This window comes from Astatotilapia calliptera, chromosome 23 (assembly GCF_900246225.1).
Source record: "Astatotilapia calliptera chromosome 23, fAstCal1.2, whole genome shotgun sequence".
NCBI lineage: Eukaryota > Metazoa > Chordata > Actinopteri > Cichliformes > Cichlidae > Astatotilapia > Astatotilapia calliptera.
In genome coordinates, this window is record NC_039323.1 from 642501 (window position 1) to 656189 (window position 13689).

Consider the following 13689-nt stretch of genomic DNA (forward strand, 5'->3'; position numbering starts at 1 on the left):
AAACTGTGTAAAACTGTAAAACTGTGTAAAACTGTGTGAAACTGTGTGAAACTGTGTGAAACTGTAAAACTGTGTGAAACTGTAAAACTGTGTAAAACTGTGTGAAACTGTAAAACTGTGTAAAACTGAGTGAAACTGTGTAAAACTGTAAAACTGTGTAAAACTGTGTAAAACTGCGTAAAACTGTGTAAAACTGTGTAAAACTGTAAAACTGTGTAAAACTGTGTGAAACTGTGTGAAACTGTGTGAAACTGTAAAACTGTGTGAAACTGTAAAACTGTGTAAAACTGTGTGAAACTGTAAAACTGTGTAAAACTGAGTGAAACTGTGTAAAACTGTAAAACTGTGTAAAACTGTGTAAAACTGCGTAAAACTGTGTAAAACTGTGTAAAACTGTAAAACTGTGTAAAACTGCGTAAAACTGCGTAACACTGTGTAAAACTGTAAAACTGTGTGAAACTGTAAAACTGTGTAAAACTGTAAAACTGTGTGAAACTGTAAAACTGTGTAAAACTGTAAAACTGTGTGAAACTGTAAAACTGTGTAAAACTGTAAAACTGTGTGAAACTGTAAAACTGTGTAAAACTGTAAAACTGTGTGAAACTGTGTGAAACTGTGTAAAACTGTGTGAAATTGTGTGAAACTGTAAAACTGTGTAAAACTGAGTGAAACTGTGTGAAACTGTGTAAAACTGTAAAACTGTGTAAAACTGAGTGAAACTGTAAAACTGTGTGAAACTGTAAAACTGTGTGAAACTGTAAAACTGTGTGAAACTGTAAAACTGTGTAAAACTGTGTGAAATTGTGTGAAACTGTAAAACTGTGTGAAACTGTGTGAAACTGTAAAACTGTGTAAAACTGTAAAACTGTGTGAAACTGTAAAACTGTGTGAAACTGTAAAACTGTAAAACTGTGTGAAACTGTAAAACTGTAAAACTGTGTGAAACTGTAAAACTGTGTGAAACTGTAAAACTGTGTAAAACTGTAAAACTGTGTAAAACTGTGTGAAACTGTGTAAAACTGTGTGAAACTGTAAAACTGTGTAAAACTGTAAAACTGTGTAAAACTGTAAAACTGTGTAAAACTGTGTGAAACTGCGTAAAACTGTGTAAAACTGTAAAACTGTGTGAAACTGTAAGACTGTAAAACCGCGTTGGTACTGAGCGTGCACATTTGTCCCTGTTTAAAATGAGTTACATGATGCGACAAAGTTAAGGTTCACTTAAGGTTAAGAGAAAACTGAGTTTCAGTAAATATTGAGGTTTTCACACTATAAAAACAGACTTTTTTAAGCTGAGACTTTAATATTTTAATGAGCCATTAAGACTTAAATATGTGCAGGACATTTGCTCAGACTTACTGGTACTATTTTACGCTTTTTAAAGAGCTGTGATGTGGTTCTTTGTTCACGTGAGGATCAAACGCAGTGTAATTTGGTAACTGAGCGTCTGTTTGGGTCACTGGATCAGCCAAACTTCAAATCAGGTCAAACTTTCCTTTGTACATTTTCAAAGTGGTCCTGACTTGATGTAACTTCTTTGTATTAGTTACTCTGAACACCTTATTCCTGAAACAACCATTACAGGGAAAAACCCAAACCAGCTGCACAGCAATGAAATCAGCTTACAAGAAAAGGGCTAAAGCTGCGGGCCACAAAGTGTCAGCTCTCGACTCTGGCATGCTTTTGCTGAGCGCTGTCTGTCAAAGTCATGCCGTCACTTTGGATCAGGAAGCCAGTGACAACGGACAGCGACAGCGCCGTTCACCGGCGGTCTGTCAGTCATTCTGATGGCGACAACCTGCACTCACAAGACAGCCTGAAACACACAGATATCCGGCTCTGTCTCACTCTGTCAAAACCTGAAGCTCTCTCAAGACTCTAAAGGCAACCAATCTCCCTCTGCAGTTTTCAAAGTTTAACTTAAATGTATTTTTGCCAGGAGGGAGAAGAGAAATATGACAATTCGATGACAATATCTACGACACAGTGGCCACCACTCTCCTCTAAAGTAAGGGTGGAATAAGCAGGTGTTTGAGCTGGCCTCTGAAAGTCGGGAAACACCAGCAAATTGTCAGAAAAGCCTTCCAGCAGTAGCAAAGGTTTCCTGCACGTTAGCAACTGCAACTCCTCTGATCTGGTTAATGCAATATTTCTTTTATGTAGCAAACAATCATTAATGTTCAATCAATGGATCAATGAGTTCTGCAGTGTTTCTTTAGCACAGGTGTTTATGAGAAAGAGGCAGGATGACAGAAAGAGACGCTAACAGACACATCACTCCAAAAATACAGATCGCTATTACCCAGACCGCTGATTAATACACATTAATGCTCGCTCGCTCTCCTATTATTCCGTGGCGTCCTCATCACGTCTCATTTTCATTTCCCTTCTCACTTGTTCTCTCAATTAGTGCTTAATAAGGAGAAAATGAGGGGATCGCTCTGTTGCTTGCAAGGACTCGACTTTTCTAAACAGATCGAGACAAACACTGTGTGTGTGTGTGTGTGTGTGTGTGTGTGTGTGTGTGTGTGTGTGTCTCACACTCACAGTTTAATTAGTGCAGCAGGACACTGACACTGACACCGCGGACTTTTCTTTTACTTTATTACCTCGTCTCCTCGTCCGGTTCTCCGGTCCGGAGACGAGCGTGGTTGACAGGTGTGACACGCAGACGCACGCACCGTAGCTTTGCCTCATTAAACAAACGTAAGGCCAGAATTTTAGTGTTTGTAACGCACCAAAACTCGACAGGAGCAAAGCCTGCCACTCTTATTTAAAACAGGAAAGAAAGATTAACTCGATTTGAACTGTTGCATGAAGCACGCTGTGGAAACGCAGACGAGGTCCACAGACGGTGCTGAGAGGCTACAGAGAAGCTGTTGGAGTATAATAAAAACAGAGATAACATGAGCTCTGCTGTTACGACTGATTGGACAAAAAGGAGAAAAAATGAAGATTTTGCTTCTACAGCTTCTTTAAAACACTGCTCTCTGAGAAGGAAACAGACCGGCTGAGAAGGAAGCATTTTTTATAAAACTGATCGCATGGATCAGCATCATTATCATCATCATCACTCTTCATCAATCAGCCTTAAGAAGGCTGCTCTTAAATTACCTGAACTAACTGAATTCAAGCATTTTTCTTGTGATTTTTCTGTTTGTTCTCCTGTACTCGCTTCATTTGTTTAAAAGTGGAAACATACAGCATGAAGACTGGCAGGAAAAAAGGGGCAATTAAAATATGCTCCGATTAAAAGGAGAAAGATGAGCTCATAAAGAAAGAACAGAATTCATCTGGTTAGCCAGAGAGGAAATGATCGCACATTTAGTAACAACAGTCAGAGAAATAATAACTTACTGTCTTTGAGGTGATTAATACTAAAAACTCCTGAACGTGAGGAAATCGCACAGTTTGCTCAAAACCAACAAAAACCCTGCAGATGCTGTTTCAAAGAATCTGTTTTCATTCTGAAACGACTGCAGTCGTGCACGCCAGCGTTTGCCAAGAAAAAAGCCTGATCAGTCTGATCCACAGCTGTTACTGTGCCGTCTTTTTACACTGGATTGTTGCTTTAGCCAAGTCATTTTGACACAAACAAGCGCATACGCTGCCCAACTCGCTCCCACCTGTTTTCCCATCACACACCTGTCCCACATGCACTTTGTGCAGCGCAGGTGAGCAGTGGAAACCTCACCCATCAGGCAACAGCACTCTAGAGAGACTTAACTAGTAGCACACTTCAAACAAAGTCTGAATGGTTTGTTTTTTCCAGGCAATGTGTAGCCGGAAAAAAGGACCCCGCATCGGGCCTGAAAGCAGTGTGAGCGGACAGCATCCTACTTTGGCTTCGTCCGTGAGCATCGCTGCAGATAAGACCTATCGCTCTCATCTCTCTCCTCGAGATAAGATCTGATACTGTCAGAAACGCCGCGCGACTGCTGCTGGTACGAGAGCACCACGAGCACCTGGTGTGTGATACACCTGTGTTTGGGTTAGTCACACTTCCTGGGGATGTTATTGTGTCTGCCTGGAGGAGCAAACAATTACAGCAGATGACGATGGTTTTATCTTCAAATGCTGGAAAGATACAGATGATTGAGCAGCTTCTCTTCAGTGACCCGCAGACACAAAGGCGAGGTTTTTAAGCGCTGATCGTGATAACTCATCGTGTACAAAGCGCCAAATTCTAAAGAAATCCACGAGGACGACGTATTCTTCAAGGAAGGAAAGCACTTGCTGATGTTCGTCGTTCTTGTTTTAGCGTTCACGCTTTTATAGGTGAAAATAAAGTTTTACATTTCAGTCCATGTAGAAGTAAGAAAACAAGAGACAAATTACAACAGGACAAACAAGCAAAGTGAGAACAACTGCCTTAGAGGTGAGTCGTTGCATCAATCAGCCACTACAGTGCAAACAAAGGTGAGCCGTATATAACGCTGCTGTTTTCTTTTGTGGCAAAAGGGCGCAACAGCTCAGCCTGCAGTGTGAGGCACCCCGGCACAGACGGGCGCCTCTCCCGAATTAGATGCCTTGTTAGGAAAAAGATATAGTGAGCTTTAATACAAGGCTCTGAGCAGAGGGGACAAGCTGGAAAGGCTTTTGCTGTTTTTGTGTGCGACTGGTAAGAAATGTGTCTGCAAACACACATCTCAGTGTGTGTGTCATTTACACTGACTGCCGTGTAGCCGTGGTGAGCGCAGCGCCGTGTGAGCCCCCCGTCAGCAAACACAGGAGAACAAAGAGGCCGGTGGCAGCGCCAGCGGGTGTAGATCTTCTCCGCTGTGTTGTCACTCCGCGAGGTCACACAGGCGCCGCTCACAGTTCACTCTCCTCCACATGACTGATCAGGAGACTGGACTGAACCGGGCAACACGCACCAAGGTCGCTCAGAAGCAGTTCTAACCCTCAGCTGATGTGATAATGATCCAACATCAGTCTGATTTATTTATTTAATGCAGCAGCAGCTGCCTCGAAGCACTTTATACGGAGCCCGGCGCTAACACGAGCAAACTTAGAAGAGCTGCTTAGTGTTCTTGTTTGATTCCATGGTGAGCATTCAGGGCAATCCTGAAAGGATCTCATAATGTTTCGAGTAAGCAAACACAGATTTCTGGCACTTTGAACTTCCTGTTTCCTTACACGACAATCTTTTTTTTTCTAATAACAATATAATTACGCCTTCTTTTGAAACCTGTTCAAATAAAACTCCTGGGGATTCACAGCTGGCACAATTGCACTGCACATCTGCGTGCGGATCTCATTTTTCAGATATTACAGAAGCGCTTTGACAGCGTTATGTAAGATCAGCCTCTGTGAGTCTCAGGATGGCAGCATTTGCATTGAAACAATCCACAGCATGTATCCCATAATCATTCAGCGATTGATTTGTGATTGGGCTAATAGGGTCGTGACCGAGACAATAGGACGTATAAAGAGTCTCTGCTCTCACTCGGCTTCACAGACTCGCAGCCGGCCTGCCGAGCGCTGCCTGTGTGGTCTGCGGGGACAATTAGCACAATCTCCATACTAATGGCAGTTTGTAATGGACACTGCTGAGCCTGCCAGCCACTGCGTGCACGCCGGTTTCCTTGCATATGCATGTGTGTGTAAGGGAATGTTTGAATATGCGCATATCCTTCCTCCCTGTGTGCAGCTTGGCATCTCCTCAAGACGAGGTACAGATGATGCACTGAGCTTCTGTGCTGATGTATTTTTATGTGCGTGAGTGTAAGTCGCCCGTGTTTTACTGAGGCGAACCTCGTCTCCTCCCCTTTTGCTTGCAGCTCTAACCCTGCTCCACGGCCACTCATTAGCACCATAATAAAGACCTGAGACGACACGTAAAAGGTTATATACTGCTGGACTGCTGCTTTCCTACCAATTATCAGAGCTGTGATTTATGGCTGAGACCCAATGCAGCTCTCTGTGGAGAACTGGGGGAGTGTTTACACCTCTACACAGCGGGGTGAGGGGTCAGTCCTGCTAAACTTTGACCTTTCAGGCAGAGGTGCATAGCAGAGAGTTGGGCAAACAGTTAAGCACCGCTGGAAGCGACTTGATCGATCAGAGGGTCTTTAGGATGCACGTGGAAGTAATCTGTGCCGTTTCCTGTGCAGGAACGTGGTTATATAATTATTTAACCCCCCCACCCCAACTTTCAGTGTGTAAAATCACTCCCTGTTTGCTGAGTTGTTTGAGTTTCCCAACTCGGAGTGTGAAATTTATGCACTACACAACGCCGTCAAGAAATTCCCACACTGGAAGGCAGAGACAGGAGCCCGTGGTGTATAAACCACTTTGCGCTAACAGTCCCACAGTGCATAACGCTGCATTTTATAGCAGGAGAATTTACCATCCTACTGGGCAAAATGACAATTATTCATAAAAGTTCAAACTCTCAATTTGTTGCTCACTGGAGTAAACTGCTGGTGTCTCTTATATGGATACGCTGACATTTTCCAGGCCCCTGAAGTCATTTTCCTTTTATTCATTTTTTATTTTGTGAATCACCCCAAAAAATGCGCACTTGTTAATCAACAAAAAGTGCCAATCCTGCTCCCTGAGCCACTGAGTGATGTCAGGAAGTCGTGTATCTGGGAGGTGAAACTACCACGCCTGGCGTGCCTTTCACTTATTGGCTTTTGTCGAGCTCCTCCACAGCTGGGAGACTTGCAACAAGCACAATTGACATGCTGTAATGAGGTCTGTGTGTGTCACTGGCAGACAAGCGCTTACACACACACACGTATAGTTTCCATCATATATATGTGTTGGTTGCTGGCTGTTATCCAAGCATGCAGGATTGGTGGGGTCTTGCTGTCTGTCTCCTCAGCGGCATGTGTTTAACCCCAGAATTTGGCCTTCATGCCCTCCCTATCTGCCTCGCTGATTTGTTAAGCTCCAGGGACAGGACGAAGGACGTGTGTGTGTGTGTGTGTGTGTGTGTGTGCTACTTCTTACCAACACGGATTCAATCTAGCGAAACAGCATCTTTACCCCGAGCGTTTCCTATGCGCACACACACGTACAAAGGCTTTGATGTGAGATCACAGGCAGCAGGTCGATCATCTGCACGTATAGAAAAGCAGAAACGGAGCAAAGAAAAGATGGAAAGAAGGCGTTCGTTTCAACGAGGAGGCTGTGTTTAACGACCTCTGAGCCCCGCGCTCGTTACAACTCGCGCTCTTTACCTCGATGTCTCACACTCGAGCCTTCCACTCTGCAGCCACACCAGCTCGTGTGGGACGATCACGGCAGGAGACGGAGGCAGAGGCATCAACTACAAGATGTGTTATGACTCATGTTCTGTTGACCGTCTAACAGGTGCTGATGGTCACTGCAAAAAAAGACCCCCTCCTCCCCCCTGCTACTGTAAAATCTGCTTCCAGACCCACAGAAGTCTCGTCTGTCTGTGACGAGCAGTGTGGTCCACAGCCTCCTGAAGACGCTGGCATGTGTAGAGAACGCCTACACACACACACAAATGCTGCACACTCCATTCGCACATGCACAAACATATATGGGACCACACAGCGCACTTCTACACCAAGACAAGCTCCCTGCTTCCAGCCTTCATACGACGGAGAGAAGGAGGTAGAACAAAAAAAGCTGAGAAGACTTTCCCCTCCTGCCAGGATGAAAGCCTCCTTTAGTTGGGAGAACATTAGGAGGACAAACCACCATCACAACAGGAGGGGGAACAGCCAACCACGACGTGCTCTCACATCAAACGCAGCCACCATTAATATTGTAATGCTTCCTCCCCGAGCGCCGAAAACTAGGAACAAGACTGCAGTGTGGTCAGCTTACACCATGCAACTTTAAACAGACTCAGCATCGCCTCTCTGTGTGTGAAGCTGCCCGGTGACATTTCAGATCCTTTTTTATTTTCAGTCGGGAGAAAATGATGCTACACTTTTTTTCTACACCGTACTTTCCAATAAATGTGGTCTTATTTCCTTTAGTTCTTCATTTCCTGCCTCCTATTTTTACAAAACGTCACTTTTTGCAATGAACTTTTCTCACAGCACAGAAAAACAAAATCATAGCAAAGAACAAACCCTGCCCTGACGCATAAGGTTAGCGTGACTGTTGATGCATGCAGTCCATATGCTAGTCTGCCAGATAAGGAGTGTACACATAGGGAATTATAGCAGGTACTATATGTGTATGCATGAGCATTGAGTGGCTGCTATTGATCTCCTGTGGTCTGCTGGGGGATGTAAACACTGCGTCTTTCAACGAGAAGCTCAGCTCGATATGAACAGCCTTCAACGACAGCTGCACACAAAACACGGCAGGCGAGTCCTTCTTATCAAATCAGCAGAAACAACTGCAGTACGAGAGAGGCAGAGGTGTGAACGTGTAAGACAAGTTACAAGCACAATAAGTACATTTTTTAAAATGTGCGTTCGTGGTGGCTGCAGAAGCTGACAATATTCATATTTTCATGACCGAAGCAACACCAGCAGTCCTTAATTCACTTCCTAAGAAATGATAAATAAACTCATGTTCACCCAAACTCGCAGCAGCTTCGTTTGGAATGAGCTCAAACCCATCATGTGCCACGCGCCACGTCTAAGGCGAATATCGATTCTGCTCGAGCCGCACGGCGTGCCAACAACCCGTGAGTAACCAACCGTGGAGGACACTTGCACACTGAGCGCATCTGGTGGAGACTCCTCCGAGTGTGTCATGCTTAAATGTTTCCCCGCTGATACCTTCCCGCGGGACGTCGTTTCACGCAGGTGAGACTCTCGGAGCCTTCTCTTCCGAGTGAGGGTAACGCCTCCAGCGGCTCATTCAAAGGCCGAGTGTGGCCCTTCTTGCGTGCAGGCTCGGCACTCGCTCAGGAGATCGTTTAGGCTTTCATTCATCATTTTTTCCAACCTGACACAAGTAAACATGCAGTATAAAGTACAGTCACGTTTTGGAGAGGCCGTTTGTGAAATACACCAAACAGTGCTAAAGATTTACAACTGACAAGGACGTTTTTTATTTACCAAAGAAAAGTTCAATTAAAAGTTTTGTTATCTGCTGTTTTTAATATTCCGTTTGCCTTCGCATGATTTCTGCAGGTGAAGGTGTTCTGGCAGCTGAATCCGCCGTTTAAGTGCTGCATCACAACACTAGTGCTCTCAAACATCTGGCTCCCATTATCACAGCTGTCACTTAGCTTTGCCACCACTGTGAGACGCACACACATGCACGTACGCACACGCAGCATCTGGCCCTGGCATGTTTTTTGCCACTCTACTCCTCCGGTTTCCCAAACTCGTGTTTCTGGTAAAGGAGCATTTTAGTTCCAGCTCAGTCCTGCAGTGGGAAGCGTCTCCCTGAGGAAAATAAGCACGACTCGCTCCAGTGAAGACATCTGCCCTTTGAAAGCGAGCGTGGCTGTTTGAACAGCTGTCAGTGCACACCGTGCATCTCAGACCTTCCCTGATAAAACGGCGGCGAGCCTGGGAGGGGAAATTGACACGAGGAAGACACTAAATGGACAGAAAAGGTGGCCGATGGCAATGACAGGCGACGCAGGTGGGGAGAGGTACGGTGTACCCGCTTGCTTGTCTGGACTGACAAAGAAACATGAGAGGAAACAAAACGCGTGGTCACCTGTGCGCACTGCTGGAGACAAAAACTCCTGCAGATCTTTCTGCTGATGGAAAACACCGAGGAGGAAGCTCACACAGGGAAAAGCCATTAGTTACTGTGCGTTCTGACAATGTAAATGTTTTGTATGTTTACAGGACCCGGTTTAAATATTCAGGTGTGCTGCGGAGCCACAGAGGGTCTCAGTACAAAGGGCCGAAAATGTTAAATGAAGATTTAAAAAGAAGCAAAACTCTGCACTGATGAAAAAACTAAAGGTAGGATTTTATGGTCTGCTTCGTACTTCCGCGAGAGCGCCTGCTGCCGCTGTGTGCGAGCAGCAGGCGCTCTCGCACCCAAAGAAGATTTCAAGCTTAACACTTAAGACTTTTGGTCCTGAAGTGACTGTCTGTTACCCAGTCAAGAGGAACAAGTGTATGTCAGACTTAGGAAAGTGCTGGGAGCTCAATTGCATTAAGGCTCTTAGTTTGCCCGAGCTGCAATCTAATTGGATAAAGCTGGAAAAGCAGCTTCCAATGTGCATGAATCCATTTTTCCTTTGGCACAGAGATGCTCCCCATGTTCCAGTCGACCCCGTCTTTTGTCCTTGTCAACATTCCCCAAATGAGATTCCCAAAATCAGGAGGTAAGCGCGCACGCACGAGCGCGCCGAGCAAACACTGTCAGGCAGACACACCTCTCACACCAGCGCGCCGGCTGGCATCTTGTCTTTCCCTGTCCTTATTAAAATTCCATATTGAGATTCCTCGCTGCCACTCCGCCTCCCTGGCCCTGTCACTCAGCTACCAGCCGACGACAAAATCAGCAAGTTTGCACAAAGACGAGCACATATGCATAGAGACACACACACGGCGCACAATCCAAACTTTTCTTAAGACGACTCGTCCCTGCTGCCGCCCTTTATGTGTGGGATGAAAGTTTCCTTTAGGTGAAATGTACGAGAGCGCGTATCTCCCCCCCCCCCGCCTTTGCCCCCTCTCCATCTCACCCCCACCCCCAGCTCCCTCTCATTGTCATTATTTTCGATGGTGTCCCCCTCTGATCTGCTGAGCCTTTGGGTGCTCTCTCCTCTCTCTCCTCCCTGGTCCCTTTCATCTGTCAGGCGCTCCCCTTTGGCGACCGCCACTGAGGGGGTTTGATTTCCCATCATGCCTAGCATCGCCTCCCCGACTCTGGCTCCTTCACTCCCTCCCCGCTGCCTCTGAGGCGAGTGTTGTGCCCCCGCGTCGTTGGGCAATTATCCCTGGGAGTAATGAGGAGCGTCTCTCCCTCTGCGGCACGCTGACTGACACCTCTCCCACTCATTTGTCAACAAATCAGACGGCTGGTGTGGGCGGCCATATTGAGCTGAGGGTTGTCGTAGGGAAGCTCAGGCTGAGGCGCATCGCCACGTCTCCCTCTCTCTTTTTCTGTATCCTCCTCCATCCCTTCCTCTCTATCTCTGCCACCTCGTTATCTCTGACAGGGTGTCATTCGTTCCAACTCTCACTCCTCCCGTGTTAACCCTCCACACGCTCCCATGTATTTGTGTTCCTCAGCCACCAAGAGAAATCTGACTTCCAACAGCCCTAATGGTCATATGTGGCTAATGATCACTGAGCTGAATAAGTGACAGCGTTCAATTTATTTGTGTGGAAGCCGCTCACAGCCTGCCTCTGTAAACACTTTGCCCGACTACATGCTGACGACTAAAGTGCAGAAGGGGGAAATGTTTTCAGATATGCCTTTACTCACAAAAGCTCCTTTCAATTTGTCACCTTTAGTGGATGCAGCTGCAGAGGATATGTTACCCTCATTGGCCCTGTCATGTCAGGGGCGAGCAAAGCCTTTGATGTGCTGGTTAAACGCTGCATACTTTAAAGAAGCCCGATGAGTGACTGCGCTTTCTCTTTAGATACGAGCTGGGAGAATTGTGCAAACATAACAGCGCGTCGTGTGCGTCTCACTCACTGTGCTCTTTGCGCTCCTCGGGGCTCGATGAAGCCTCTCCATCAGACAGCAGGCCGGACATGGAGAACAGCTTCCTCCCCGACTCCTCCCCAGCTTTGAGGGAGCCTCCGAGGGAGCCAAAGTCAAACTCCTTCCCCTCCACCTCTGGAAAGCAGCTTTTCAGCCTCTTGGCGGGGGTGAAAGCAGACTGGTAACCCCCGGACTCCCTCTCATCTTGAGGCGAGGAGAAAGGCCGGAAGGCGCCCACACCGCTGTGGTTGAGCATGCCCAGGGTGGAGCAGTCCAGGTTTGGTGGGGTGAACTGTGGGTGCAGGTGGAGCAGGGAGGCCGGGAAGTCTCGGGACGAAAAGGTGCCTGACATGGGGCCCTGGCGCTGATACATGGAGGTAAACGTGTAGGAGGCTGAAGGGAAGGGGAGGTGGAGGTCCTTCTCCACAGAGACGGGGACGCCGAAGGGCCTCGGCGCTTGGCAGGGGACAGAGGCGTCTCGGCCAGACTCTGCAGTGGAAGCTAGGACCATCAGGGCAGGGGACGCCAGTGGAGCCGGTAGGTAGGAGGGGCTGTCCATCTTGAAGGGGCGGTGGAGGTCCATTCACCTCCTTTATGCTGGTTCTGAGAAGACGAGGAGACAAACGAGAGGAGAGAGAAAAGTGTTTGGATGAGACACAAGAAGAAATGATTCTCAGTGACTGTTGTTAGGCAGACAGGAAATGATTTCATTTTGTCAAATTTACAGGAAATTGTTTGATGTCCTCTTTAACGACAAGATCTTGATTTCTTCATTTTGTGAAATACACCCAGCTGCTTTTGTGAGGCATTTTTACAATTACAGGTTTCGACTAATTTCAGCAGAAAAATGGGTTTGAGGAGGCCTACTGCGCCTGTAAATAATTACGACGGGAATAAATTGCCAATAAAACACACACGTAGCTGGAGCCTGCAAAGGATCGTTTTGATAGCGAAGTCTAAGCGATTAAATTGGGGAAATCATGCAAACGCATTTGGGAAAGACGACGATTCGTTTTTTCTCCTTCTTCTTTCAGACTTGAAAAGAGAATAAATCAAGACAAATGTGTCCGGTAAAATTAAATTCTAGGAATATTTTTGTTGTTGTTTTTATTCTTTTTTGTTCTAAGGCACAAAAGTAATCTGTGCTGACGCGCAAAAGACTGATCCGCTTTAGTTATTGAGAAGTTTGAAAAAGTGCGCTTCATATGAAATGATGAGAGGCCTCAAACAGGGAAAAAGGTTTGGGCCCACACAACCACTTTTTTTTTTCTTACATCAGAAGCAAAACTATTCAGGAAATTTACCAAAAACAAAATAAAAGTTGGGACTCTTAAGAGGGACAAAAACGACTTAATTTTTTTAAAACAAAAAAAGCCCCTAAATGAACAAACTGGCAAAATACAGACGAAACGTTGCAAATTACTGACAGTTTTTCAGCGCCTCGAACTTTCTGCTCGCGTCCAAGAGCGCAAATGCGACCCCGGTTTATCCCAGGAATTAGCCTCCCACCGTTTTTCCAAGTCTTTCCACGAGTGTGTTATAAAAGTGGGGGCTTTTTTCTCAGTAAGCTCACAAGTTCCCTAACTTTAGGAAAACACACGCAACAAAACCTCACACCAGAACACATGGCAATCAAAAAGCCAATTAAACCAATTAAACCAAATGAAGGCGTAATCACTGGAATTATCGCGAAGCATCAGTCGGCACTTACCGTGATGAAGTCTCGAAGCGAGATTTATTTCGCCGCCAACTCTCTCTCTTTCTCACTTTGCCTTTCTTCCAAGTTACAGTTAATTTCAAGGACGCGGCACTTTCTCCCGGTTACGCAGGAATGAGAGAGGGGAAAAGACCTGCAGCTGCGGGCAGCGTCGGCTTTTTCGGTCCTCCTCCAGATGTTGTGAGTGTTTACGAGTTAAGGCTGAGATGAGGCGCGTAGCTGCTGTGTTCCTGCGCAGGATCGAGGCATCAGTGAGTGGACTGGCTGCGGGTCGGTCTGTCTCTGTTGGTCTGTGCGCTCTGTGTGACAATCCCCCCTCCACCCCTCTCTTTCCACTTTACCCTGCCCTCTTTCTCTGTAGCCTCGTCCCCCCCCACCCCTCTCTCCTCCGCGCTCTCCCC

The 13689-nt window shown here is 46.3% G+C and overlaps 1 protein-coding gene across 4 annotated transcripts in view; it reads right to left on the bottom strand.

Annotated features, from left to right (window-relative positions):
- rnf220b (ring finger protein 220b) overlaps positions 1–13689 on the bottom strand; it is a 39297-nt gene that overhangs the window by 14667 nt on the left and 10941 nt on the right. For 3 of the 4 annotated variants that reach the window (XM_026159705.1, XM_026159704.1, XM_026159702.1), the window contains exons 1-2: positions 13283–13581; positions 11563–12174 (exon numbers count right to left, since the gene is read on the bottom strand). In XM_026159705.1, the coding sequence (XP_026015490.1) occupies positions 11563–12154 (592 nt within the window). In that variant the 5' untranslated portion in view covers positions 12155–12174; positions 13283–13581. Of the gene's footprint in view, positions 1–11562; positions 12175–13282; positions 13582–13689 lie in introns of those variants that run through there. The other variant, XM_026159703.1, reaches the window with a different exon arrangement.